This window comes from Dichotomopilus funicola (assembly GCF_033296635.1).
Source record: "Dichotomopilus funicola strain CBS 141.50 unplaced genomic scaffold C8A04scaffold_50, whole genome shotgun sequence".
Taxonomy (NCBI): Eukaryota; Fungi; Ascomycota; class Sordariomycetes; order Sordariales; family Chaetomiaceae; genus Dichotomopilus; species Dichotomopilus funicola.
Genome location: NW_026944071.1, coordinates 189,634 through 217,409, shown reverse-complemented (window position 1 = coordinate 217,409; position 27,776 = coordinate 189,634). Strand labels below are relative to the sequence as shown.

Sequence of the window (27,776 nt, the reverse complement as noted above, 5' to 3'; positions counted from 1 at the left end):
ACAGGGGTTGTGTTGCGCCCCTCGGAACGAGCCCCACTAAAAATTCGCGATAACGATAACGGGAAGCGCTGCACCGAACTCGGGAAAAAAAACTCGATTGAGCCAGCGATTGACGAACCAAACACCCCACAGAGAGCCGAAAAAATGGTCAAACGGAAGGTTGCCGCGCTCGAAAAGATTGAGGCGGATCTTGTAAACCTACAGTACAAGATACGGAGGGATCCCAGGTTCGGACCGTCGGCGACTCTTGCATCGGGATCGTGGCTAACCTCGACACAGATCGTACGCCCAGGAATTCCACGACCAGTGGCTCGCATACGATGCGCAACGCCAAATTTTCATCTCATCGCCTGCGACCGTCTCAAGCGAAGATGCCAAGAAATTCCATGACCTCGTCGACCTTGTCGCGCACGTCGCAGACCTATACCCCGAGCTGACCGCCCCGTACCCCGACCACCTTAAAGAGCTCTTGAACCAACACCATGCAACTCTTGACAAGGAGCTGCGCGAGAAGATTGTAGGTAGCTTGGTGCTCCTGCGGAGGAAGGATGTCATTGACTCAACGAGTCTTTTGACAACCCTCTTCCCGATCCTCATATCGACGTCCAGCAAGACATTGCGCTCGTTGTTGTACACCAAGATTATTAGTGATCTTAGAGAGTCCAACTCGAAAACGACGAACCACCGGCTCAATAGGACCATCCAGACGGTCCTCCACAACCTTGTCACCTCGGACCGCACATCGACCAAGGGAATGTGGGCAACGCGGATTACCCGCGAACTCTGGCGCCGCCAGATATGGACAGATGCCCGGCCCTGCGACGTCATGAAGGAGGCTTGCCTCAGTGACAACGAAAAGGTGGTCGTTGGCGGTGTGAGGTTCTTTTTGGGTGGAGACAAGGAACGCGAGGAGCTTGAAGACGAGTCAAGCGATGAGGATATTGATATCAAGAAGGTCAAGCACCAAGGGGTCATAAATAAGAAGACCAAGAAGCGGCAAAAGGCGTATGAGAAGGCAGTTGACAAGATCAAGAGGTTAGTAGTTCAGTATCCCACCTCTCATCCCTGACGGAGATTGACGTAGACAAGGAATGAGCGCAAGAAGCATGCGCCACACCCTCTCAACTTCTCGGCGCTTCACCTCATCCACGACCCTCAGGGGTTCGCGGAGCAACTATTCCAAAAGCACCTCCAAAACAACAAGAATAAGTTTACGCTCGAGAACAAGCTGCTTATTCTCCAACTGGTCACCCGTCTTGTCGGTCTGCACAAGCTCACCATCATCTCGCTCTACTCCTGGTTCGTCCGCTACCTAACGCCCAAACAACTGAACGTTACGTCATTCCTGGCGTCGTTAGCTCAGGCAACACACAACCTGGTTCCGCCAGACGTTCTTGAGCCTTTGGTGGTCAAGATCGCGAACGAATTCGTGTCCGAGGCGTCCGCAGCTGAGGTAGCTTCCGCCGGTATCAACGCCATTCGCGAGGTGGCGCTACGCCAGCCATTGTGCATGACCGAAACTCTGCTGCAGGACTTGGTCATGTACCAAAAGAGCAAGGACAAGGGGGTTGTAATGGCAGCTAAGGGTCTACAGTCACTCTATCGTGAGGTATACCCAGAGCTTCTGCAGAAGAAGTTCCGCGGCAAGCAGGCAACCATGGGCTTGCGAACAGGCGAGGTCAAGCAGCGGCAGTTTGGTGAAGAAGAGCAAGGGGGTATCGAAGGCATCGAGTTACTCGAGAAATATAAAGAGGAGCAAAAGAGGAGGAAGCGGGAAGAGGCGTTGGAGAATGGGGATGCAGAGAAGAAGGACGACGACTCAGAAGACGATGGCTTCAACTCGGACGACTGGGAAGTGGGTTCCACCGACAGCGAGTCCTCGGGTGGCTGGATCGACGTCAGCAGTGATGAAGATGACGAGCCGGCAAAAAAGAAGCGCCGGAAACAAGGAGACGCCGACGACGAAGCACCCGAGCTCGTCGACACATCTGCGCACCCAGAAGCCTCGGCCGAAGCTGACCTCATATCCAAGTTGGCTACCACCTCCATTCTCACGCCTGCCGATCTCGCCAAGCTGGAAGAGCTCCGGCGCGAAGCCAAGGTCGAAAAGGCTCTCGGTCGCACTTCCAAACGGAAGAAGGAGCTCATTGACAAGCACATTGAGGACGGCGTCACGGCGGATGACATTGAGCTACCGGCGCAGCTGGGCAAGAAGACGACTAAGGAGGAGAGGGTTGCACTGGCACGCGAGGGCAAACCGGGCCGTGAGGAGCACAAGTCGACACAGGCGATCCGCCGTGCTAAGAAGGATGCCGAGGGCAAGAGCACGACCAACAAGGAGAAGGCGCGGAAGAAGAACTTTATGATGACCATCGGCAAGGCAAGGGCCAAGAACAAGCGGAGTTTGGTCGAGACCAGCAAGTCGATGAGGGCGCATATTGCGAGGAGCAAGAGTGGTGGGCGGAGAAGGAATGGGTCGTAAGTGTAAGCCCGGTCGGCTCCGCGATCTTTGTGTCCACACTGCAAGCGGGAACAGTTTTCAATTCCCACATGGTTTTCTTTGGTCCAACCAACAATCTCTTTTCTTGTGTGGGGATGCTTAAATCGCAATTCCTAGCGGTTGTTGGTGGATACTTTGTAACTAATCGCAGTTGGAACGGGAAGGGGGGCGTCGGGGGAGGTTGAGGTGGTTGTTTCTGAGACGGGTCGCGGAATCCGGTGTTTGGTAAAGGCGATTGTTAGACCCCTGCTTTGACACCCCAGCACCAATCACTGGAAAATAGTCCTGTGGTCTAGCGGTTAAGATTTCGCTCTTATACCCCTCGCAAGGGTCATGGGTATGCGACGGTCGCGGGTTCAATCCCCGCCAGGACTATTCATTTTTGTGATCACTACTCTTGCACCGCCGGATATGCTGCAACTTCTCTGTGTCTATGCCAATCCTACGGGTTTTCCACTATCCCCCCGCCAATGTTTTTGTCAATTAAAGAATCCCTGAACGGGGAGCGGCGTTAACAGTGCCGAAGGCCGAGTTGAGCATCTCAAAACCAGCCATCCCGTGACGTCACGTGACGGAAGCGAGCATGCACGGACACAACTTTTGGAAAAACGCAGGCGGCCACGGCTTGCACGGCCAACGTGCACCTTTCCCAAACAAGGGCCCCCTCAAGAAGCGCGACAGCCGCACGACTTCAGGCTGAAGAACACAAGAACCGTCTGCTCCCATATGGGCATGTGACAATCTGATCCGATGATACGACTCTGCCACCTCGTGAATTTCGCGTTTCTGCGTTTTGTTCTACATTGGGAGGCCTAGTCCGTGGTAAGGATAAGCCGCGTAAGCGGCGGTGATCTTCAGCGCGAACTGTTAACCGCCAGCTCAATGTTGAGATGCTCGAACTACGGACTACATTCCAACCAATATTGTCAAATCAAACAAGACTAACTATGGAAACGACGAGTGTTACCAGTACGGACTTCGTGGAGAATGGAAACACGACAGGAATGTAATCCATAACGGCACAAAGTCGTGAGAGAAAAGAACAAACATGCCAAATTCGAAAGCTATAGGAGAAAGACACAACCAAACAAAACCACAGACTTGATCAGAGCCAATTCGATCAAACAAACAGCCCATCCTTGATGCCGAAACCCTCCCTCCCCCCCAAACTGCCGAACACCACAGTGTTTATCATACATGTGCTCCTCAACGTCTCAACCAACAGGATTACCGTTGCGCCTTCAGCAAGTTGATGCGGTTCTCAGACGACCCGGCCCGTCGCGGACACAAGATTGTCTTCACCCATGCTGACCTCAACGCGAGGAACATCCTGGTGGATTTGGTGCCGCTGCCGGACGGGACCACGGGGTGGCGGGTAACTGGGATCGTGGACTGGGAAACGGCGGGTTATTACCCTGAATATTGGGACTACACCAAGGCGCTATTTGAGGGGTTACGATGGGAGCCCCGGTTCCTCAAGATGGTTCACCGAGTCTTTGCAGCGTTTGGGGATTATTCGAAGGAATTGGATGTTGAGAGGAGAGCGTGGGGATCAGGAGACGCCGTGTAAGCAGGAATGGGGCGACGGGCTACTTCTTTTTTTTCTTCTGCGGTTGTCTTGAGCGGTGTTTGGAGGTTTCAGGGCGCTCTAATTATCCGTGCTTAGGTGCGCGAATGCTAATTACATGATTAGAACTTGAATCGTAACGAGTTCCGAGAAATATTTGGGTGATGCTTCAATAAAATTTTTATGATGACATTCGGTGTCCCTTTCTGACCGGGCGCTATACCAATTGATTGATTAAGCCAAATTCCAACCGTTTTACTTTGGCCCGCCACTAACAGAGTGCCAACACAGGCGGGAGATTTGCCAGCACAATCTCGTTTGGAATCTTCCCACCCAGTCGTACAGTTGTAGGGTCGGCCGCTTGCTTAACCTCAACCAATGGAACCGTAAAAGCCCAAGCTGCTAGCACACACCGAATGATAATCGTGCAATCAGAGAGCGAGACAGCCCTTTTACCCTTGATGTTGTTGATGACACCCTCCAGGGCCTTTCCCAGATCTTCCGTCGCGACACCCTGCGAGGTGATCGAATTGTTCGAAGTATCTGGCTCGATATCAAGAACCGCTTCATAAACGGTCTGGATGTTTGATGCGGCGTCCTCGAAGATGTCCCGTTCGTTGACGCCAGGCGTCTCTCTTCCCTGGGCATCGAGATAGACAGGCTTCCCTTGCTCTCTGGGCTGCCCTACCGCCAAGGCCACCACTCTCTCCAGCAGGTTGGAATATCGGGAGAAGATGGCCGAAGCGTCTGTTGGGTTGCTGTTCTCCGAGGGAAACGTGTAGTTGACAAAGGAATGTCCAGTGGCACGACATCTCTTCTGCACATTTTCCCCAAACAGCGCGTTGTCCTTCTCGGGCCTGTGAAGCTCATCGACGAGAAGCTCCAGGTTCTCAACACACCCATTCAGGTTCGATCCTCCAACGGTGAACTTCACAGCTGACACGACATTGGGGCTCGCCTGTGGCACCAGCCCACCGAAAGCGATTTCTGTGATGGCACGAGACCACCTTCCTGCCAATTCACCTGTTGAATGCAGGATGGAACCAGGCTCGAACTTGGTCCCGAAAGCTGCAACATCCTCAGTCCCGTAGAAAGCATCAACAAGCTTGTCCCCAGGGAGACGCCGGAGGAACTCCAGTGAGTCCCCGCCAAATGCCCGTTTGTCGATGACGCAGCTGCCAGACTTCAGCGCATCCAGCACCTGATCCGTCAAGTATACCGAAAGGATCCAAGATCGATTCTTTGCGAAGGGAACACTCCCGCATGCGAGGTGTTTGGCCATCAGGGTGGTGTAGCCGCTTCCCATTGATGGTGCATGGCGTACAAGCCGTAACCCCTGAAAAATGCTGATGCACCAGGCAGCATCGGTATGGCTGATGTCGACAGACAATCCGAAACCACCAACTCCCCAAACGTAGGCGAACGTCTCAAGTTTGGGGATGGCGACACCCATGATGATGATCAGAGCTGCGAGCTCCTCTCGCGTTACACCTATGCAAGCCTTGTCGCGGATGATGAATGTTGGCGTCAGCCGGGAAAGTCCCGTTTTCTCACTGCTCGGTGGTTCGGCGGTGGTGGTGGGTTCCTCTTTCACGCCGAAAGGTCGCTCCAGCCCCCGATGTAGACCCAGTAGTTTGCGAGACTGGTGCAAGTCCTGACTGACCTTCCACAAACTCGCCACGTGTTGCTCCTGGTGGTGACCTCCTTCGATGCGACTAAGGAATGATGGAACCGGCTCCTCTTCGAGTTTCCAGTCCCTTCCCAAAAGTCTAGCATTGGACACGACAGAGGTCATGACAGACTCGTACAGTTTGACCCATGTTTCTTTTGGGTGATTCTCAGTCATGAGGTCCAGCGCACTGCTCGTCCAAGAGCCTCTATCGCCGGCTTCGATCAGGCCCGCAACCGTTGGTAGCCTTAGCGTCTCCGTTGTGTCGCCCCAGAGGGAACTCCATCGCGAAACGCCTTGGGCACGGAAACAGCCCAAAATCGACTCTTCGGACGTGAATCGGCGCTCGTCGCTGGCTTGGACACGACGGACTCGCTCGGTTAGGACGGCGGCAACCGCAAAGACGATGGCAAGAAGACCAACAAAGGTTCCAACTGTTTGTGCCCACGCCAAATTGAGTCCAACGTCCTCGTCTGCCATTTAAATTGAGTCGTTCCGTGGTGAGGTCTTGAGGTTTTATCTTTCGACGGGCAAAGAAGCTAGATGAGGTGGTAAATGAAAGTCAAATCAGTAATAGAAATAAGGTAAGTAAGCAGACAAGAGGAAGCAAGTTGACGAGAACGAGTTAATCAGGAAACCACAACTCATAATTTCTAAGGCCAATCTGGGTCGCAAGCCTCCCGCTAGTTACCAAGAATGGCATCAGTCCCTGCTTCGACTTTGGCAAGGCATGTCTCCTAAACCGAAAGCCAATGATCTGTCCAGGCGCAGAATGATCAACTGGAGCTGGGGGAAGCTAGTCTTTGTTCAGAATTTTAGACTTCAGCTACCATGCTGTACCACCTATGTATGCAAAAACATTGGCCCGATATGCATGAGTATTGTGTTATGACGTCGAGATTGTCCATGAGATATCCTCATAGGGCCAGACCGAGTTGCGGCGGCTGCAGCTAATTCCAATCACACAAGGCCCCATACGGATTGAGTTTCTGATCGCCCGTGTGTTCTTTGGCCCAAACCAGCGACGCTCTGCGGCGCCTAGTTATAAACGGAAACACGTCTCGACATTTCAGGCACTGCGAGTGTAGATGCCCCGTTTCGGATGATTTATTACCGGATTGAACCTGCTCCGGGTGATGCGACACTAAATGAGTCCCTCCTTTGGTGTGCGATTTCCCAGCTGGGCCGAGAATTTGCTCTTACTCAAATCAACAAACTATTACTACTTTACGGTATGTAGATACCATGTCGCCCCATCTTCAGCTTGATGCAGCGGTCGATCTTTCTTTGAAGCATCCTCATTCACCAATTAAAATGGCTCATCATGGGAAAAATTGCGGCACCAGGAATGTCGCTTATATCTCCCAGGTCTCACGAGCCCCTCATCGCGACTACAACACATTGCACTTGTGGCGGTATTACCCCTGTTGACAAAGACATCAAGATTCACTGGCGAGTGATTTTGTCTCTTGAGTCTCGTGCTCCAGCGCGCCAGCTTGTTTTAAGTAACTTATAGAACATGACTAACTAGATAATTACCAAGGTTCAACCACGCGCGGGCAACCCGTGGCTCTGTTGATCCCAGCCGAAAGCCACACCGTCAAACGATACATGACACCTTCCTTCACCGTCCTCCCACAGCCCATCACGCAGACGTCGAAAGCTCCGGCAGGGTCCAAAACGCCCACACCTCCGGGCCAACCCACGAATGATCACCCTCCTCCTCAGCATACGGCGCATCAGCAGCAGCTTGGATATGGCCCCCGTCGTGCGCCGCCCATTGAACCGGGTACCCCTCCTTACAACCTGTAGCAGCCGTCGTGATGTGCGTCCTGCTGCCAGACGCCGGTTCCTTGGCCCCCGCCATCGAGTCGCAGCCGTTGTTAGTCACAAACCGGTCGCGCAGGGTCCGCCCGCCGTCGATGCTGAGCGTCCCGTCGCGCACGCCGTGGATGCCAAAGTACGCGATGGGGTCGTTCCCGCCGTCGCAGCCCGACAGCTGCCCAGCCGCGATGGCAGCCACACCGCGGAAGTCGCTGGCCCGCGCGCAAGCAATGGCATACGTCATTGACGCGCCATAGGAGAAGCCGATGGAGAAGCGTTGGGATTGGTCGACACATAACCCTTCGTCGATGTAGGCGTTCATGGAGTCGATGAAGGCGAGGTCGGAGCCGCCTGAGTTAGGCCAGCCGCCGTTGAGGCCCTGCGGCGCCACGAAGATGGCGGTCTCATTGGCGACGTCCTGCAGGCCGAAGTATTTCCATCCCTTGGAACCGGTGTCGCCGCCGTTGGCGACTTGGTCCATTCGGCCGCCGACCCAGTGGAGGCCGTAGATTAGCTTGTGGCCTTGGTCGTTTTGGTAGTTCTCTGGCACGCGGATGGTGAATTCTCGCTGGGTGCCGTCCACTGTGATGGTCTTGATGCCTGATTCGATGGTGGGCGCTTTGCCGCATCCTGAGCTGAGGGCGGCCATGGCGGTGTTGGCCAGGAGGGCCAGCCCTACAAGAGGCTGAGCAGAGAAAAGCATGTTTGTTGATATCAGGGACAATGAAGAAAGAGCTGCGCGATGTCACAGAAGCGTGGTTGTCGATGAGGTAGGTTGCTAGGACTTACTATATAATTCCCCTGAGGTTCGTTTGAACTGATGTCGCCTTTAGGGGGTATCGCTCCTATCATAGAAAACTACCCGACTTATTATTCCGGAGTTGCTAGGATAATCCGGAGCGGTACCAGCGAAGCCGTCACAGTTTCCCAAGGTTCAAGGTTGCATTACCGCTTGGGTAACTGATCGTCATTATTGTAAGCCTGCCAGCTCCTTCTCCATTGGAGCGCTACGATGCAGTGTGCTTCACAAGATATCTTAGCGATCATGCCCATATAGTTGGCGGAGGATTCAATGAATTTGACCCGATTTCTCTCTACAGATTTCCTGGTATTGTTTGTCCACCACCGAGATAGGTTCCGGGTAAGTTGAATGTCTCAACAATGGACCAGCACATCGGCGGCGAAGGGATTTAATAAAGTCAAAATTCACGCTTTGTTAATCCACGAATCATTTACGCAAACATTCCACTTCATGACCGGCCAATAGACTCAAACGTGAACCCCGTTGGCTGATAGAGGGAGGTTTAAAGCTTTAGAACATGGAACAGGCAAGCCATCGAGGCGTCGACAGGACCAAGCGCCCATCTGGATGGGGCCACATCCGGAATACGCTCCGTCCCGATGCGACGTCACAACTGCCGGGCTCCGCTTTCCCCGGGACATGTTCGTCTGGGGTAAAAAGTGATCGGCGGGGGGCCGAATAGCCCCTGTGGCCGATGTTAAGTTCTTCCGGCTCGGTATAGCAATGCAGTAGCCGCGAAGAAGCACCGCCAATAAGGTCGGGCGAAAGCTCCTATGGACTTTGCATCCATCATCCGAGGCCCTTCTCTTGATTTGCTCCGCGCCATCTTTCCCCCATGCGGTTTGCCAGGAGCGTCGAAGCAGGGGCCACAGTCCGAAGGCGAGGGAAGTATTTAATAGGTAGTGAGTAAACCGCCATGTGATATCCTGTCATAGGTACCTTATTAAATCTCTCGACCAGGCTCCGCCAGAATCTGTGACTATGCAGCCCAAGACATCGTTCCTCGTGCTCAGCGCCATCAGCGCAGCCTCTGCTCAGAGCGCAGACCCAACGGGATGTAATGAGGTCCAAATCTTCATTGCTGTCGGCCACGGCGAGACATTTCCCGGCGGGCAGCAATCCATCGCCGAGCAAGTCTGTGCCGGCCGCTCGAGCTGCGCCTATTCCAACATCGACTACCCGGCTACTGCGGGTGGCGACTATTGTCAAATAGCCACCGACGCCATCAACACGGCTGTGTCGGACATCACGGACTATGTGGCCGGCTGCCCCGACGCAAAAATCGTGCTTTCCGGCTGGTCACAGGTGAGTTGCCTTGGGACTGGGCTACAAACAGGCAACCGGAGAGGAATCACGAGCTGATCATCGGCCCACAATGGCAACAGGGCGGCTGGATTGTCACCGACATCATTTCTGGCGGCGGTGGCCCGGGAGGGGGTGTAGCTGCTGGCTGTACGCAAGCGGACACAGCACCGCTGGACCCGACGACGTCACCCGGCAGCAACGGTAAGCTTTCGCTGCACCTGATACCCAACTACTCTACTCGTTGCCAATCATATTGGTGGAGGTCCCCACTAACAAATTGTCCCTATCTACAGTCGTCGCCGTAGCCGTCTACGGTGACCCCCGCCACACCGGCGGTCAAACCTTCAACGAAGGCACAGCTGCCGCAACGGACGGCGTAAGTCATCACCCCCTCCTCTCCAAGCAAGACTATGATCAGAAACTCACTAATTCATGACACTTAACAGGTCTGGCCCCGCGAAGGCGACCAGCTCGCGGCCCAGCAGCTCTGGGCGGATAAGCTGCGCAGCTACTGCGCAGCTGGCGACCCGGCTTGCGCAAACGGCCAAGACTGGAATGCACACGGCAGCTACTTTGGCGATTATGCTAGTACGCCGGCTGCGTGGATCAATTCTGTGATTGATGGGTCCGCTTGAGAACGTTGTGGTTGACACACAGCGGCATCTGTGGTATTCCACGAGCGATGACACATTGGCTGAGCACGATGCCGGGCCCAGTTCTGGCTTGCCTGTAAGAATCAGCTTGTTTTGACGAGAGGCGGACAAGAATTTCCCAGGGTTAGCGGTTCTACAGGCTATAGTTCAGTTCATTTTGTCGAGAACTTTTTGATTCGTCCTCCTTGACATGGTTTCTGCCCGAATCTTGAAAGTTCTTGATGTTATCTAAATGTTCCACCCCTAAAGACAAGCGACCCAAGGATGGTAAATACATATACATTCAAAAACGTACAAAATCGAGCATTCCCTACCTACCTAGGTAGCCTTAGCGTCTCCGTTGTGTCTCCATCGCGGGATACTTGGCGACTAGCACCACCACACCGCCCACAACTGGTCTGAGCTCCTGAGATAACGCGATGCCTACGTGCGGGTCGATGGCCGAATTTTCAATGACAGAAGCCTCCAACTTGCACCAAGTAACCACAGACCAGCTAGCGCTCGTTGTGTGCGTGTGTTGGGATTAGTGGGATTCGCTGTAGTGGGGCGGGGTATATGCTTATAGACCGAGCGCCAAAAGGTGACACGAACCTCATTAGCTCCAATGCCCAAGTTCGCGATGGACCTTCAGAAGAGGCTGACATGAGGACGGAACGTAGCGGGTTTTCTCTGTTTGTCTAGTGTCCGCCTGCCGGGCGAAGGGACCTTGGGACTGCAGGCCATGGAATGAATACCGGGTAAGGGATGAAATCCAGGCCAAATTTGGGCTCGGGTCGTGGTCCGTGGATATGTGCCGTTACCTCGGTGCTCCGCCGGGTTTATGAACAGGACAATAAGGGGGCATGGACCGGGGTTTGCGACAGTGAGGCGGCCAAGACCATTACAACAAATAGGAAGTGCTAGCTGGTTCAAAATGACATATACTGTACAGCCAAGACCCTGCTGAACCCCACCTCCCCCTGTCTGCCCGGTTTGTGACCTCGGCGGAGGTATAATTGGTGGAAGCCGTGTTTGGTGCCCGGGTCGGACCGTTACATTGGCGAAGCAAACAACACCCATTGGAGCGCATACCCAGGATCCCGGATTCATGCTCTCCGCCGCCGTTGACTCGGAGGGCTACCATCCGCCGGAGACTGACTGACTGACTTTCAGAGAATGCGTCAAGATGCCAAACACAACGCCTCGTGTTGATCAGTATTTAAATTGCCATTGGCCAAGTATCTGTCCTACGTAGAAGTCGCTCGAATTCGCCAAGAGACTGTTTACAGTTTTGGTAACTTGCGCCTAGCCGATCTACTCCCTCCCAGCAGACACGATGCGTTTCTCTACTCTCGCGACGGGCCTCGCAGCCCTCTCGGGCGTGCACGCGGCCGCCATCAGCGAGCAAGGGCAGCTCGTCAAGCGGGCCTCGCTGACGCAGGTGCAAAACTTTGGCGACAACCCGTCCGGCATCAAGATGTTCATCTACGTGCCGAGCAATCTGCAACCCAACCCGCCCGTGGTGCTGGTCCTGCACGCGTGCGCCTGGACCGCCGGCTCCTTCTTCGGCACCACCAAATACAGCCAGTTTGCCGACCAGCACGGCTTCGTGCTCATCTACGGCCAAACTCCCACCGACGGCGCCTGCTGGGATGTCTCGTCTGACCAGACGCTCAAGCACGACGGTGGCGGCGACAGCAAGGGCCTGTCGAGCATGGTTAAGTACGCGCTCCAGCAGTACAATGGGGATGCTAGCAAGGTGTTTGTTACGGGAGAGTCGTCGGGTGCTATGATGACGGTTAGTCCTGACTTATTAACTTGATCCCAAAATAGTACTGTGACAAATGCTAAAACTGAGAACAGCAAGTCATGGCGGCCGTGTACCCCGACCTGTTCGCGGCCGGGTCCGAGTTCAGCGGCGAGCCGGCCGGGTGTTTCGCCACGGGTACCGTCCGTGGCTGGAACAGCCAGTGCGCCGGAGGCCAGCTGCACCACACGGCGGAGGAGTGGGCGTCCATCGTGCACAACATGTACCCGGGCTACACGGGAGCCTATCCCAGGATGCAGATCTTCCACGGCGACGTCGACCAGACCCTCAACATCGCCAGCTTCAACGAGTCCATCAAGGAGTGGTCCGGCGTCTTTGGCTACTCGGGTACCGCGGAACAGACGATCGACAACAACCCCGGCGCCAAGCTGACCAAGTATATCTATGGCGACCGCCTGCAGGGCATCTGGGGCCACGGGTTTGGCCATGTCGTGCCTACCAACGAGACCGAGGCGTTGACCTGGTTCGGCCTTATTGTGAGTTTCTACCCGGTGTCACAAAGACGTTTGCAGAGAACTAACATCAAGCAGTGAAATATTGAAATGTTGTAAATTTGCCCTATAAATTAGCGTTCAAAAATACACCACAATCTTCTGTGGAAACCACCGTATACTGTCCCCAGATGCAAGCTTCTCTAGTGAAATCTATTAAGTATCTCTCACGACTACTGCCAGTTAAACATCATGAAGCCCCATCTCCTTCAATGGTCGTTCTGCCCAGGCGCCCAGCTCGCCGAAATACTCCTCCGGATCATCGCCTCTCCACCGTTTCAGCGCAAACCATAGATGACGTGCGTCTTTCCCAGCCTAGATATCACGCTCAAAGTATGGGGCATGCTCGTAAAACGCCTTCAATGACAATGAGAGTTATAGGTGGGCATATTTACGTCTGCTCGAGCCAGACGTGCTGCGAGGTTTTGCCCGTTTGACATTTCCAATTGGACGCCCTGCGATTTACCTCACGGTCTTTAATTAGTCTCAAACAAGCCATCATTAGGTTGCGTACGTCGATGGATGTAAGTCAATACTCACATAATTGTTGGATGTCGGTCACTTTTGCCCCCACATTGTTTTCTACCTCCTGGATGAGGAGGTTTACGTCGAACAGATCCTTGAAAGGGCTGTTGCCAGCCCGTACCAGGGTGAGTAACCCCTTTCCATCGTACTCGGTGTTGTCTGGCATGTTGGGCCAGACGTCGCAGCGGTACCCTTCGTCATCCGAAGCCATATGGAGAAACTCTAAGTGAGGGAAGGGCTCGAAAAATGACTGCTCATTAAATGGTTCCGTCAACTGCGCAGGTGCTGGAGAATTTGAGATGGCTAGATATAACTTGTAGTTTCCTGTGCGTGATTATGTGTGTTTATGGTCGGTCCAGCTTCCCGGTGAACGTTTTGTGCGCATCGGCCGGTTGGCCGCTAATGTGTGCAGGTCTCAAACCGTGTACGGCCAGCGAATGACTCAAAATTGACTCCGAACATGCGTCACGAACATGCATCGCGCTCAGTCTTTTCCATCTTTCAAAAACCAGTGCTGCATTACCTTCACATGTCCCAGTAAATCGCCAAGCTCACCATCCCCCTCCTCTTTCGAACCTCTTTCCAAGAGCGGTTTCGACTTGATGTACTTATACCGGACCCGACCTGAGAGCTAAATTCTCAGCAATTCATGGGCCGTCAGCGGGCGGCGTTATAATCATGAGTGAAGTTGGTGCATGTTGTTCCGATATGCTGCATCGCAGGTATCAAGACCTGCAAGACGCTAGGTAATAACAAATCACTAATTAAAGGCACCCCGAATGGTACCATGGCCAACAGTCAACGTTCCCATCAGTAAAACCCGTCTTCACGGACTTTGTGAGAGGACTGCCCATTCGAGGAAAACAAATCGGGAGATCAGCAGGTCGATCGCAGAGCATATAGCCGAAATGCGACGCTCCATCGCATGTTGTCCGTTACGACCAAGCATTTAATAGGTGCGCTTGGGCGCTCGGGGAAGCCTTTCTCCCGCTAAAACTTACTGACATCCATGAATTGCATCGAGGACTGAAGTTTGGTAACGGGCAAGGCGATTGATTGAAAGGGGACGGTAAGACATATGAGGTCCACGGCCCACATATAATTGAACAAGGCATTATTATCTCCTGCTTCAGTTTCACTGGAGTTACCCGACCTTCCCTTGGACATCCTATTTTCTCACCCTCCGTCTCAGAGCTAAACACCATGAGAACACGCTCGAGTATCTTGGCCGCCTCCCTGGCAGCGCGGGCCAGCGCCCTGGAGAGCCCGGACGAAGTTGGCCGTCTCCCAGCGATGGGCTGGAATTCCTGGAACGAATACGGCTGCAACATCAACGAGGAGATCTTCCTGACGACAGCCGAGAAACTCATCTCCACCGGTCTTGCAGACCTCGGCTATGTGTACGTCAACGTCGACGATTGCTGGTCGGACAAGAACAAGGGGCGCGATCCGAACACGCAGCAGATCATCCCGGATTCTTCCAAGTTTCCGACCGGGATTAGTGGGTTGGCGGATCAGATTCATGAGTTGGGGTTGAAGGTGGGGATTTACAGTGATGCGGGTATGTTGTTGTTCTCATTTGGCTTTTGGCCCCTTTGTTGCTATTGTGACGGCCCAAACACTAATCTATCTTATAGGAACCGGCACCTGCCTGAACTACCCAGCATCTCTAGGGCATGAGAGCATTGACGCCAGCACTTTCGCCGAATGGGGAGTCGACTGTAAGTCACCTTGCGGCCCTTGACGGGGAGGGCATCGAAAACGACTAATCAAGAACCAGACCTCAAATACGACAACTGCTACGTCCCCTCGGAGTACAACGACCAATACAGCTTCGACCCCGAAAACATCCAAACCAACGCCCCCGCCGACTACGACTGGAGCACCTCCAAATCCGCAGCCCGCTTCTCCGCCATGCGGGACGCCCTCCTCGAGCAAAACCGCACCATCCTCTACTCCATCTGCAACTGGGGCCAAGCCCACGTCGATCTCTGGGGCAACAACACCGGCCACAGCTGGCGGTCTTCCGGCGATATCATCGACGCCTGGACGGGGCGTTTCGAATTCGACAACAGCTGGGGGATTACCAATATCGTGAACCAAGCTGCGTTTTTCTGGAATGCTACCGATTTCTGGGGCCATGGTGACTGGGATATGCTGGAGGTTGGCCGGGGGAACTTGACGCTGGAGGAGAACCGGAGTCATTTTGCACTTTGGGCGGCTTTTAAGAGCCCGTTGATTCTCGGCACGCCGCTGCATAATATCCAGGATTCTATCCTGGAGATCATCAGTAACAAGGAGCTGATCGGGTTCAACCAAGACCCGGTGTATGGGTTCCCCGCGTCGCCGTACAAGTGGGGTTATCGGGAGGATTTCACGTACGACCCGACCTATCCGGCGGAGTTCTGGTCCGGGTCGTCGGTTGCGGGCATCCACGTGTTTATGCTGAACACGCAGGGCGGGACGGAGAACAAGGTCGCCAACTTCGCTGAGATCCCGGCGTTGAAGGAGCTTGAGGCAGGTGCCACGTACCTGGTGCATGACATGTGGACCGGGGAGGATCTTGGGGAGTTTACGGACAGCTACAGCGTGGATGTCAAGTCGCATGACACGGTCGCGTTGCGTATCACGTTGCCTGATGGTAGGTTTCAGCCGCATTCTAGTTTTCTAAGACAGTTGACTAACATATTTCAGGGAGTCACCCGAACCCAACGTGGTCTCCCAGGTAGGTAGCCATATGACCTGGCAAATAGCGGGGTCAGCTGGCGGAGACTAAACACAAGGACGGCTGGGTAAAGATACGGTGGACATGTACGTTCCCATCAGGGGTTCTAGAACCCAAAGGAAAGGCGGATAATGATGCTTTGTCTCAAATTGCAATTGAACGCCCCTAGTCCCACCGATTGCCGGTAATTACCTGAATGAATGTAACCCCCAGGTCATGCAACGAATATTGCACGCTCATCCATAGACCACGTTACCATCCAAGGTCTAAGGAACCCCGCCTCATAAAGTCTAACCTGGAGTGTTTTACCTACCCAAAACCGTAAATACGTGAACCCAAAAAATGAAATTCGCCGCTTCATCATCTTCATGGTATATCCTCACCACCCTGAACCCCGACGGTGCATACTCCCCGACACCACCCTCCAAGGAGTCAACCCAACAAGAGAACAACCCATGCTAGCATCAGCCCTCTGTTCAACCACCCCATCCGCTAAATCCCCAGTCTCCGCCCCCGCCCCGGCCGCAACAACATTCTCCACAAACTCCAGCCCTCCCTGAACAACTACCACCCCAGACCCAGCAGCAAACACCACCACATCCTTACCCCCTCCTGATCCTCCGGCCCCTGCCGCTGTCACACCCATTACCCGCCCCGGCGTGGTTGTCGTCATCACCGGTTCAGCCGCCATCACACATCGCAAATCACCCCCGCCACCCCAGGTGCGCCACTCGCTGAGCGCAAAGAAATGCCGGCGGGCATGATGATGAGGGCGGGCCGACGTTAAAGCTGTGGGAGTCGGGCGCGCAGTGCGCCCCGAGAGATTCCGGAAAGAGGAAGAAGGTGCCAACGACGACAACGACAACGACGACGGCGATGGCGACACGAGGGAAGCGGAGGAAGGGGGCGAGACGGCGGACAGTGTTGGGCTTACCGCGCCAAAGCCAACTCCCCCGGTGGTCCGGGCTGCACCGGGAGGGCTGACGACGGATTGCAGCTCGACGCTGCAGATCCAGAGTCTGACGTCCAGGAAGTAGATGGTTGAGGGCCCGACAACGCGCAGGATGGATGATACGGCGGAGCCGATGGCGTCGAGGTTGCGTTCGCTCGCTGGCCGGGCTTGGCCGGTGGTGCTGCTGGTAACGGAGTTAGGGTCCAGCTCGGCGGCCGGCCAGAGGTACAAGCGCGCAGATGAAGTTGGCGTGGGCCGGAAGAGCTCGATCACGAAGTTGGGGCCGGTGTGGTAAGTGGATGTTGCGGTTTCCCAGGAGATGCTCGGAGGGGATTGTGGGGACGCTGGGGACGCTGAGGATACCGGGGATGTTACAGAAGCACCGGTTGAGGTGGATTCTCGGATGAGTTGGATGCCGCCCGGCGGCGTGAGTTCCGCGATATCGGCCCAGGAATATATCCGGGCGAGATCTCGCGTGACGATGACGAACCACCCTGGGTTGGTGGGGTGCTGGAAGACGGACCGCAGGCAGGTGCCCGCCGCAGTAGCCTTGTCCTGTGCATTTAGTTTTGAACTGAACTGCGCAGGGTCGGAGGAATTTGCTGTGTCAGGGGGGTCTCCAAACAGGACAGCTTCCCCAGACGAAATCGCCCAAACTTGGTCTTCGGACCGGCCGTGCACGAAAACTCTGTCCCCGGCCGCATTGGCGAGCACAGAGACAACAGCACCTCCGAAGCGTTGGTCCAGGATAATGGAAGCTATCGGGCCCGGGAACGTTCCGAGCTTGGATAGAGAGACTTGCAGCTCGGAAACAAGAACCCGCCCAGCATCATCGGCAGAGACGACAAGGTTTCGAGACTCCACGAGCGCCAGCGCGATAATGGATGTCCCCCGCGCATGTTGGCAAAGGACCCTCACCTGTTTGGCATCCGCCGTAGAAAATACTACCACATCCCCATTGGACTTCCCAGCAATCACGAATTTGCCATCCGCGGACGATACCAGGGCGCTCGTAATCTTGGGGCTGCCACGTGTTTCCAACATCCCGTTAGAAGCCTTCGGCACCAGAAGCAACGCGGCGTCCGCCCCAGACGATCCTATCGAACTATCGAGCTCGCTTGTGCTTTTTCTCACCAACGCGGCCGGCGCCCAGACCCTTCCTTGCCGGCCGCGCACATCAATGAAGCGCAGCGCGTCATGGCTAAATGCGACGCCCCGGATCGAATCATCTAGGGGGTGGTTGGAACGGTATATGAGCTTCAGCGTGACGCTAGGCCCGTGATCCGACTCCTCGAGTTCGAAAATCTCGATCCCACCCTGGCCGCTGCCGGTAATGATAGTTCGGCCGTCCGAGGAGCACGAGACGCTAGTGGCGTAAACATCTGGGCGCCGGGTCTGCATCTCCATGTTCATGTAATCAAAAACGCAGAGACTGCCTTCCTGGTATGATACCACAAGCGCCGGAACCTCTGGATTCGGGCCAAAGACAATCCCGTTGAGTCCGTTGTTTGTGATATCAGGCTCACATGTGCCTAGCAGCTGGAGCTCCAGAGCGTTCCAAATCAGCACAGGGTGGGCGCGGTATCCGACCGCTAGAAGAACCTCGTCGGGACTCATGGCAAGGAACGCGGCATGACTTGGGGGATGTTTGGGCACGATGCTCTGTGCGGGCGGGTAGCCCTGGGATACCCCATCCTTCCACGAAATCGATTGGTGTTCGCCAGTTGCTAGGTCCCTGTAAGATGTACAGACGTTGGTTAGTCCCAGATATTTAACGTTTCTCGTTTAATGGTCATCAAGGATCCCCATCTCACATACCACTTTGTCAGTTCACTTGACTGGAAGGCACCCAAGATCTCATCCAGCCCCAGAAACGTGATAGCCAATGCCGTGGACCGGAGAGGAAACGAATGGAGCGCAGTGCCGGCCTTCGGATCCCATACTACTAGGTTTTTGGCACCGCAAGAAGCTAAGAAGAAATCTTCCTGGCTGAAAGCTAGAAGTCGGACACGTTCAGGGTGCTTAAATTGGCGTATAACTTGTAAGGAGTCGGGATCATAGAGCGATATTTGGCCGGTAGACAGCCCAATGGCGAAGAAACCCTCGCCGTGACTGACAGTTGTGGTCTGGCCTTTCTGAAAGTCCATCCGGATCAGGCAATCATCCCAGGAGCCCGGTGGGAGGCCGTTGACCGCGAATCCAAATGATGCGGGTGACTGCCGAGCACCTAGCCCAAAGGTCCGCGCAATCCTCGATTCGGATGGGCATAAGGATGGGATCAGGGAGTGGATGGATGATGGACAGGCCAAGAGTTCCGCACGGAACTTAGCAGCCACGCGGATGAGGTCTGTTACCCATCCATCCACAAGTTGGGCCGATCTGTCAGTTGGCGGTACGTACTTCATTCTCCGTCCAAGGTATTCACGCAGGTTCATGGCCGTCTGCGGAAGTGGTGCGAGGTCCCCGCCCTTAGCGACATGTTCAATCCATGCAAGAACATTGTTAGTACTAAGGAGATTCGATAGGCTAGCCATCAAATCGTGATTAGACGAGGTAGCTCGGTATAGGTGCTCCGAGAAGAACCTGGACGTGTAGTCTAGCAGAGAAACATCGACGGCCGTTGAGGCAGTAGTCCCAGACTTTGCGAACCCTTTTGAGCGGACGTTGCTTTGCTGCGGCTTGTCCTGCGTAGTCTTGAGAGCGCCGCTGATGAGATACTCTAGAGACAACAAAGCCAGTCGTGTGTGGTCATCCTGTTTGTGAATCGAGAGCACCAAATCAAGGGTGTCGTCCAGGAGGAATTCTCGGGCAGTTTCGTGTATCATCAGAACCTTATCTTGTTTGTCGATGAAGACGAGCTGGCCGCATAAATCTGGTATGGCCTTGGCCGGGTTATGCAGAGTTTGCTTAGTGTCGAGTTTAACGGCGCACCTCAGTTCGCCGGTCGTCAAGGGGCGGGAGGCCAGAACAACCCAGGTCAAGATAGACTTGGCGAGCAGCAGCTTACGCCGGTCTTGCTCGATCGACTGCACCATCCGGAGATACATTTGATGGAGGTCAGCGGGCACTTCGCTTAATACAGTTTCCATGGCTTCCTCCGTCCACGCATCTTGGAACTCTTGCAACACGAGCCGGGCCCAAAGGAAGGAGCCGGAAGACCTCTCAAGAATGCTATTGCACATGAGTTCGCGGCTTTCAGGGGTTTCCGGTCGGCCCAGCTCAGTAAGCCCCGTGATAAGGAACAGTCGCATATCCTCAGCGGTATCAGTATCCGACAGAACTTGCATGCTGGCACGCCTGGGCCCAAGCGATGTGACCCCGCGTTCGATCTCCTCCAGGTCACGACTGGTCGCAAAGAGTCGAAGATTTTCCGGGAGCGTAGCCAGTAACCTTTTCGTGAACAGCGCATTAGAATTGGCACACTCATCCACGCCGTCCATAACCCAGAAGTGCCGCGCGAGGCTCGGTAGTTTGAATATGCAGCCAGTGAAGAGACGTCGCCAAACGCTGGCATCATCAGTCTGGCCCCAGGTTAAACCGTCCTGCACGAGCTGCAGAAGTGCGTCCTTAATGATACCATCCTGCATTGCCATCTGATACGCCAAGGAGCGAAAACAATCGCCCAACATCGAGTCGCCGGCCTTGGCATGTTTGAAGATGAAGTAGCTGCAGTAAGCGTGCGGGGTTTGCAACTGTTCGATGATATGGCTGGCGAGAACCGACTTCCCAGTTGCAGGTCGTCCAACCAGCCAAAGAATTCCCGGTGCGGTCCCCTCTTTCCAGGAGGAGAAGGCCGGCCTTTCTGTAAACCACTCGCATGATCCTGGTTGCTTGAGCACCTGGAGCGTCGCAAGATCGCCTTCTGGTGACTCTTGGATGCCGAGAAAGGAGCGCAGAAGCGATGTGGCCTCGGCCGGTGAGATTGACGGGTTGGTGGGTGCTACTAAATGGCTGAGCCCCGCGTCATCTGGGCGTACAGGATCCATGCCTGCCACTTTGGCTTTCCGGATTAGATCCACAGCAGTAAGGAGGGCATTCCGGAGCATCCTATAGTTTGGATCTGCCGGGGTGTCAAACTTGCAAACCTGGCGATGGTCGGCATCCATCGCAGCAATTTCCTCATTATGATACCCCAGAGTCGCGGAGACCATGTCAACCACAATCCGGTTCATCGCCCCGGCGCCGCGCATAGGAAGGGTCTCGTAAAACGACCATAGGCGCAGCTCGGGCGCAAGATGGCGGAACGTATCGTTGATAGCCGTAAGCGCTGCCGAGTTGGGCATCAGGTCTGTCACAAACGGTTTCTTCCCCCACGCCACGCTCAACATATTCTCTAGAATGGTGGCGAGATTCGATCCATGATGCGGAGTCGCGAGGAAGAACATCGAATGCACCCGCCCCGCGAAGTCTGCAGCGGTAGGATCCTGGCGTGCGAGAATGTAGGTCTTCTTCGCGACGCAACCGCCCATGCTATGGCCGACAAGGACGATACGGGTATTTGTTCGACGAATGCCTGGATGGTTCCGCAACGCGCCGAGAAGCGACTGAGCGAAGCCGTGGATATCTAGCACGCTGTGACGTCGCTCGCCCCAGTCGGCCTTGTAACCAAATGTGTGAACCCGGACATCGCGAAAATCATCGTCGGCCGGCAGCCAGGAACGCGGCCAGAAGTGACGGGGGTCGGTTGAATAGGACCATGATTTCCGGCTGCCCCCTCCAAGGCCGTGAATGAAAACGATGTCGGTGACCGGTACGATTGGCGGCTGTGGATTGTGAAGGGTTACTAGACCAAGGTGTCCTTTCTCGTCGCCCGAGATATCAAGAGTGTCAAGCGAAACAGGGATGGGCTCGGGCACAGTGTTGGTCCGAAAGCCGTTCTGTAAGGATCTCGACGGTCTGTCGTTGCCGGTTCCAGTACGAGGAAGGAATCCGGAAATATGGTCTTTCTGCGAGCTGAGACGACGCGTGAAGTAGTCAGCATCCCCCTGCTTGCGACGAAAGAGCGCCTGAAGAACCGCCAATTGTACGGAGCTGCGTGTGAGAAACCCCACCGCCTGGGTCCGCCTAGAGGCATCTCCACGGCTTGGAACGAGGGCGAAACACTTACCTGGTCCATCTGCTCCGTAATGATACTCCTAGTTCCATAGGTCGTTATTTGACAGTAGGAGCGACTGCTAATGGGGTACTGGAAGGTGACGAGAGAAAGAGGAGCCTCGTCCAGTCCTGCCGCTCTGGAGATGCGACATGGCATGCGCGACACCCCCCTCCCCGCCTGCAGCCCTTCGGGCCCCAGGGCCTGGCAGACGAGCCTTCCACAAATCCCTTGCCGGCACCAATGTGACAGCAGGTGGGTTTTGGGGGCTTTCTGGTCTGCCCGCGAGCCAATCGGGGGCCTCTTTGTCGCTGAGCGAAGTGGGATCCGCCAAACAAATCATCAGGTTGCGGATGAACGTGACCTCATAGAAACTCATGTTGTATCTAAGACAAAAATATAAATAAATGTCGTATTTTGAACTACTATACAATATTCTGTAGCCCTTTCCTACGATGTGTTTGACACAGGGGTTGGCGTGATGTTCAACTATGTGAACCCTTGATTGGCGAGGAAGCAGTCCGAAACCCCACAGTCGCGGGCCGTCACACGGGCCGCAACAACGGAGGCAAACATGCAGACACCCCCGGCCCCGAACGGGTACACTAATGTCGTGGATGTCGACTCGCAGGCAAACCCCCCCACAACAAATAAAGTCGGCCTCTTCGCGCGTTTAAGCGCGTGCATCACCGACAACACGAGCTCCTTGATTTAGTTGCGAGTGAAATGATGCTCATAGAAAATGCTGTGGAGTTAGTGAGCGACCGCCGAAAGACCTGAACTTAGCTCCCGTCCGGACGGAAAGGAATGAACGAAACCCAGACCTCCCATGAACCCAACTACGGAGGTTTGGTAGATGGATGAACTGGCTCAAATCCCTTATCGCCCCACCACAACTCACGTGCAATGCATCTTTCGTAAATATGTTCCAAGCCGATTGTATCTCTACTCTTAACCACCACTGCAAATTACATCGGGAGGCCTAAAAAGTATCACACAACCAACCCCAACCCTATTTTTAACCAAACCGTCATTTAAAATCCTCTTTAAAAAGAAGATTTAATACCTTTTTTTAACGACCTTAACTCTCGTTAAAACCTCCATTCAAATCCTTCAAATCCAACGGCCAACCATTGAGCCAGCCCACTTTTTACAGCGGGGCCAAGTTTTTTTTCAGCCAACTATCAAACCAGCTAGGATAGTAGGGTTAGGGTTAGGGTTAAGTTAAATTAATCTTAAAAATCTCCCTTTTATAGTGGATTTTAAATCCTTATTTAATTTTATTTACGGGTTTCAGGGTTAGGGTTGGTCATGTAATGTTGTTTCGGCCAGAAGGCCGAGTATCGATACATTCGGTTTGAGAAAATGTGTGCCTAATTCAATTCGGTTGGTGCGAAAAATGATTTTAACGCGAGTGTGGTGGGGCGATAAGCGATTTGAGCCAGTTCACCTACCAAGCCTCCGTACCCAACCCTAGAAGCGACCACCCAAACAGCGACATGCCCCACACTGCACCAGTTCAACGCTTTCACCCGACCTACACACAACTAAATACCGTCGGTTTCCACCCTTCCGACTTATAGGTTCCCGGCTGCAGTCTTGACAACGGCGACGATTTCCCCCAGGCCTCTACACTCGGGGCACGACCACACACAGGTGGCCACGCGGGCGTCCTCGCGGGACCCGGGCACGCAGGAGTAAGGCACAAGGGAGGGTAGAGACCCAGGACGAATACGAATGAGAACTACATCGACGTGAACCCTTGGTAATCAGGTAGCTTTCATGTCAAGGAACAAGATGTCTCTGTGGTAATTATTGATCCCCATCCCCGCTACGTCCCCTTGTAAGCCGGAGAACACAGCGGCCCCGGCTCGCTCGTTGCACAGGCTTAGGGAGGCTACACAGGCTAGGTACCTGATTAACCGCTAATTGGAACCCGAGAGTGCCATTTAGTCCCAGGGGGCGCTGTTAGCAACTGGCTGGTCGTTCTCCTCGTCGAAGATATCGAAACCCAGATGCGGACCGGGGTTGAGGAATCGAATCAATCCCCGGCGCGTTGAGATGCTCTCGATTGCATCAAAACTATCCTCGGGCAGCTTCCTCACCTGAAGATTCTGCGTCATATGGACTTCCTGCACCGACTTCGGGACCACCGGTATCCCTCGCTGAATCGCCCAGGCAAGGCACACCTAATCCAAAATTCGGTTAGCCGATGCACTAAGTTCGTTCCCAAAGGTTTATGCACCCACCTGAGCTGGAGATATATTGCACTTTTGAGCAACCTCAACGACCTGCGGGTTACAGTCAGTATATCCTATGTTCCGGCTGCCGAGTGGAGCGCTCTACCGGTGACATACCGTGGGATCATCAGTCGGGAATGGTTCATCCGGGTGTGCGCGAACAACCCCGACCGGTCGCCCTCCGAGGGGCTGGTGGGCCATGAGGAGGATGCCATGCTTGGCCGAATACTCAAATAGCTCTCGCTGCGGGAAGAAGCTGGAAGGTCATGTGTTAACGAGCCTGTTGGGTCTAATCAGGACGTGGGACTCACCTACGGGTGAAGTTCAACCTGGTTGACAGCCGGAATGATCCGAGCGACCTCGAGGATTCGCTTTGTCTTCAGGACGTTGAAATTGGAGAGGCCGATGGCACGCGCCTTGCCCGAGTCGACAAGCTTTTCCATGGCTTGCCATGTTTCAGGGTATCGTCTCGACAAGTCGTAATCGATCACAGGCTATGGTCACAGCAGGTAAGCAACTCTTCCAAGGCAGTGGCCAATGTGGAGATCCTCGATGCCTCACCTTTCCATTGCCGCTCGGATGGCGAATGGTAGCATTGTTCTCGCCTGCCTTGTAGGCATGCGGAACTTCTCTAGGTCAGCGTTGCAAAGACGAGAAGTTCACGAGACAACCTACAATGCATGAGATATAGATCGACTAGCTCATACAAGTCAGTTCACCGCGTTCGGCCGCCTACGTGGGCTCTCACGAGGAAAACATTACCGTAATCCAACTGAAGGTCTTTCAGCGAAACGGCGAGTGCCGCTTCTACATCCTCGGGTTCGTGCCATGTCTGAGCCCTTCAATTTCGACCCAAAGTTAGTTACTCATGCTTCTCACCCCCTATTCAATGTTCGCCAACTTACAACTTGGAAGTGACAAAAATTTCTTCTCTCGGGACATCGCTTTCTTTGATTGCCTGGCCAATCTCCTTCTCGTTGCCGTACGCATTGGCTCCGTCAATATGCCTGTAACCCAGCTTCAAAGCGAGCTTCACTGCATCCTTGACCTTAGAGTTGCCGCTGTCGCCCTGAAACGTTCCCAAGCCAACGGCAGGCACCTTCACCCCGTTGTTGAGCGTGAAGCTTGTCGGAAGGTCCATTTTAACGTGGTATGTCCTCGAGTTACGAAGGCGAGTGCGGATACCCCGATATGTCCTGAATGGCGTCCCAATGTCGCTGAAAATTGCGAGTCCGTTGTTGATGAGCAAAGTCCTGGCTTGCAGCACGCAGCAACGATTGGGGAGCAGGCTGAGTTGTGAGTTGTCAGATTCTTGGTTTCGTGCGGTTCCCCGCACCAGGGTAGGTATGGAGGGGAACGCGGGCGGCAAATGAGGCAGGTCCTTGGCTCCCCGAGCTAAACGATGAGTTCCGAGTGGTTACCTGCCATGCAGGAAACTGCACATTTTGGAACTTATAACGCAACTCAGCGGCAAGGTGCGTCAAAGCCCCGCAAGGACGGGCATAAAGGACAACTTGCCGCGTCTTGATCTTGCTTAAGACACCGTGCGTTGCTATTTGCTACCGTCAAACCTGCCAGATCAAACGAACAAGACAGTGTTGTCTCATCCACCGTCCGGCATCGCAAGTAAAATAATCTCATGATGGGGGGCCATTCTAGTAACTACGCCACCGAATTCCTGAACGGGCAAGTTGACCCAAACGTCCTTGCGGGTAAGCTCCCGTTTTTCCGCGAACTTCGATTGAGATTTGTGAAGTGTGAAAACCTGAGTAACATTTAATTACTGTACCCTAGCATTGCCCAGTGTCGAAGAGGTCATCAGCGTTGACAGCGGCAACAAGTCCGCTTGGGCCCATGCCCTCCGGATCGCTGTCCGCCACCAAAATGGTGAGGAGGAAAGCTACTTTATGAAGGTCAGACGAGCTCGTGAAATCATGGCCCCCGGGTGGCTTAAAGAAGTCACAGTGCTAACGATGACGCAGGTAGCTTTTGGTTCTCAGGGTCTCGAGTCGCTCAAAGGAGAGTACGAAGCAACGGCCGCGATCTACGCCATAACGCCTGACTTCTGTCCCAAACCCATCGCCTGGGGCACCCTGGAGACGGCACCCGACACCCATTTCTATCTGCGCAAGTACTATGAGTTCTTCGAAGGAGTTCCTGAGCCCGAAAGTTTCTGTGAGAAGCTGGCCATGCTGCACTCGAGCCACACATCGCCCGAAGGCAAATTCGGGTTCCACTGCACGACGTACAACGGTAATATTCCCCAGGACAACACCTGGTCTGACAGCTGGGAGCTCTTCTTTGCCAATGGCCTGCGCCACGTCCTAAATATTCGCGAGGCGCGGGCTGGCCCAGACGCAGAACTTGATGAGTTGCTCCCTGGGCTTTTTGACAAAGTCATCCCCAGACTTCTGCGCCCCCTCGAGAGCAACGGGAGGTCAATCGAACCGACCCTGGTACACGGTAATCTCTGGTGTGGGAATGCGGCTATCATCGACGATGAGACCGAGGAGGGCATTATTTTCGACCCATCCAGTTTCTGGGCCCATAACGAATGTGAGCCATTCTGCTCCCCCATTCTCCCGGACTTGACTCGGTTAACGAATCTGAATCCAGACGAGCTTGGGAACTGGCGGCCCGTGCGGAATAAATTCACTCGTAGATACTTCGAGGCATACCAGTCCATCATCCCCAAGGCCGAGCCTGAAGCCGACTTTGACGATCGGAATGCCCTCTATGCATTGTACGCATTCTCTTCAAGCAACCAAGGCTATTCTCATAAACTGACCAGTCAATGTCCAGGAGGTTCAACTTAAATGCAGCGACGCTCTTTACACAAGACAAGAATTACCTCCAGATGTAAGATAATATGTCTGGTACAGTACCCTCCCTCCTTTGACTTGCGATATTAACACATCCGGGTCTAGGGTCATCGATGAAATCCGGCGACTGACAGAGAAGTACCCTGATGGCTATGTCGATGAAGTAGGCCAAGATAAGCCAAATTAATCGCGGTTCCGTCTTTAAAACGGTGTACATGAGGGTGGACCTTTTCGAGTACCTTACCTAAAGTCATCCATCACGTTCATCCCCCTATTTTGGGCAACATTGAAAGCTAGGAAGGTGGTTAAATAACCATCCTGTTCCCAGCGAGGGGATCTTTGTGCCAGCAAGTGGGCGCGAACGCTTTAGTGTTCTCTCCATCAAAAGCTAAGTCATGATGTAGGTGACGATTATGATCAACCTCCTCATTTCTGGCCCGGCTACGGCGCGGCGACTGCGTGCTTTTGCACAAGTCAGGCGCACCGATTCCGATAGGGACTTTCTATCCAAGGTAGGCTGCCATTGCCTGGCGACGGAAGTTTATGAGGAGAACATCCGGAGGCTAACTCGAGTTGTATAAACTGACCAATATTCTCACGCTTTAGGGGGCATCGTGGCACCGGATGGTTGTTTTGCATAACACCAACCCCAATTTGTCACCACCATGGTTACCTAGGTACCTAGCGGGACCTACCCTCCTACCTTAGGTAATTCATCAAGATACTTCTGTTGGATAGGATGCATCTCTTAGACTTTTACTCACACTACATGGCGTTCACATTGTCAGCTCCTATTATTCTT

The 27,776-nt window shown here is 54.1% G+C and overlaps 10 protein-coding genes and 1 non-coding gene across 11 annotated transcripts; 7 read left to right on the top strand and 4 right to left on the bottom strand.

Moving 5' to 3' along the window:
* Window positions 1-144: 144 nt before the first annotated feature.
* Window positions 145-2,482, top strand: C8A04DRAFT_13587 (uncharacterized protein; the record flags this gene model as incomplete). Its single annotated transcript, XM_062777773.1, has 3 exons — window positions 145-227; window positions 280-1,035; window positions 1,090-2,482. The coding sequence occupies 3 exons, from the start codon at window positions 145-147 to the stop codon at window positions 2,480-2,482; spliced, it is 2,232 nt and encodes a 743-aa protein (XP_062635405.1).
* A 299-nt stretch (window positions 2,483-2,781) lies between these two features.
* Window positions 2,782-2,875, top strand: C8A04DRAFT_t101. The gene has a single exon. It is a non-coding gene; the product is annotated as a tRNA-Ile (tRNA).
* Window positions 2,876-3,752: 877 nt separating this feature from the next.
* On the top strand, window positions 3,753-4,070 carry C8A04DRAFT_30437 (uncharacterized protein; the record flags this gene model as incomplete). Its single annotated transcript, XM_062781374.1, has 1 exon — window positions 3,753-4,070. One exon carries the CDS (start codon window positions 3,753-3,755, stop codon window positions 4,068-4,070), a length of 318 nt encoding a protein of 105 aa, XP_062635404.1.
* A 368-nt stretch (window positions 4,071-4,438) lies between these two features.
* Window positions 4,439-6,216, bottom strand: C8A04DRAFT_38679 (uncharacterized protein; the record flags this gene model as incomplete). The annotated part of the gene is made up of 2 exons (XM_062784312.1): window positions 4,439-4,469; window positions 4,997-6,216. 2 exons carry the CDS (start codon window positions 6,214-6,216, stop codon window positions 4,439-4,441), a joined length of 1,251 nt encoding a protein of 416 aa, XP_062635403.1.
* Window positions 6,217-7,381: 1,165 nt separating this feature from the next.
* C8A04DRAFT_13623 (alpha/beta-hydrolase) lies at window positions 7,382-8,263 on the bottom strand (the record flags this gene model as incomplete). The annotated part of the gene is made up of 1 exon (XM_062777784.1): window positions 7,382-8,263. The coding sequence occupies one exon, from the start codon at window positions 8,261-8,263 to the stop codon at window positions 7,382-7,384; it is 882 nt and encodes a 293-aa protein (XP_062635402.1).
* A 1,080-nt stretch (window positions 8,264-9,343) lies between these two features.
* C8A04DRAFT_30434 (Alpha/Beta hydrolase protein) lies at window positions 9,344-10,302 on the top strand (the record flags this gene model as incomplete). Its single annotated transcript, XM_062781373.1, has 4 exons — window positions 9,344-9,667; window positions 9,748-9,868; window positions 9,961-10,043; window positions 10,114-10,302. 4 exons carry the CDS (start codon window positions 9,344-9,346, stop codon window positions 10,300-10,302), a joined length of 717 nt encoding a protein of 238 aa, XP_062635401.1.
* A 1,333-nt stretch (window positions 10,303-11,635) lies between these two features.
* On the top strand, window positions 11,636-12,660 carry C8A04DRAFT_30433 (alpha/beta-hydrolase; the record flags this gene model as incomplete). Its single annotated transcript, XM_062781372.1, has 3 exons — window positions 11,636-12,097; window positions 12,163-12,603; window positions 12,658-12,660. 3 exons carry the CDS (start codon window positions 11,636-11,638, stop codon window positions 12,658-12,660), a joined length of 906 nt encoding a protein of 301 aa, XP_062635400.1.
* Window positions 12,661-13,009: 349 nt separating this feature from the next.
* On the bottom strand, window positions 13,010-13,354 carry C8A04DRAFT_30432 (uncharacterized protein; the record flags this gene model as incomplete). The annotated part of the gene is made up of 2 exons (XM_062781371.1): window positions 13,010-13,092; window positions 13,159-13,354. 2 exons carry the CDS (start codon window positions 13,352-13,354, stop codon window positions 13,010-13,012), a joined length of 279 nt encoding a protein of 92 aa, XP_062635399.1.
* A 992-nt stretch (window positions 13,355-14,346) lies between these two features.
* C8A04DRAFT_38676 (glycoside hydrolase superfamily) lies at window positions 14,347-15,872 on the top strand (the record flags this gene model as incomplete). The annotated part of the gene is made up of 4 exons (XM_062784311.1): window positions 14,347-14,704; window positions 14,781-14,864; window positions 14,924-15,784; window positions 15,838-15,872. 4 exons carry the CDS (start codon window positions 14,347-14,349, stop codon window positions 15,870-15,872), a joined length of 1,338 nt encoding a protein of 445 aa, XP_062635398.1.
* Window positions 15,873-16,247: 375 nt separating this feature from the next.
* C8A04DRAFT_13633 (uncharacterized protein) lies at window positions 16,248-24,595 on the bottom strand (the record flags this gene model as incomplete). Its single annotated transcript, XM_062777789.1, has 8 exons — window positions 16,248-17,876; window positions 17,955-18,555; window positions 18,639-21,874; window positions 23,770-23,799; window positions 23,889-24,101; window positions 24,162-24,203; window positions 24,270-24,408; window positions 24,468-24,595. 8 exons carry the CDS (start codon window positions 24,593-24,595, stop codon window positions 16,248-16,250), a joined length of 6,018 nt encoding a protein of 2,005 aa, XP_062635397.1.
* A 560-nt stretch (window positions 24,596-25,155) lies between these two features.
* On the top strand, window positions 25,156-27,161 carry C8A04DRAFT_38674 (Fructosamine kinase-domain-containing protein; the record flags this gene model as incomplete). Its single annotated transcript, XM_062784310.1, has 6 exons — window positions 25,156-25,228; window positions 25,947-26,065; window positions 26,135-26,708; window positions 26,769-26,895; window positions 26,955-27,011; window positions 27,080-27,161. 6 exons carry the CDS (start codon window positions 25,156-25,158, stop codon window positions 27,159-27,161), a joined length of 1,032 nt encoding a protein of 343 aa, XP_062635396.1.
* Window positions 27,162-27,776: the final 615 nt, after the last annotated feature.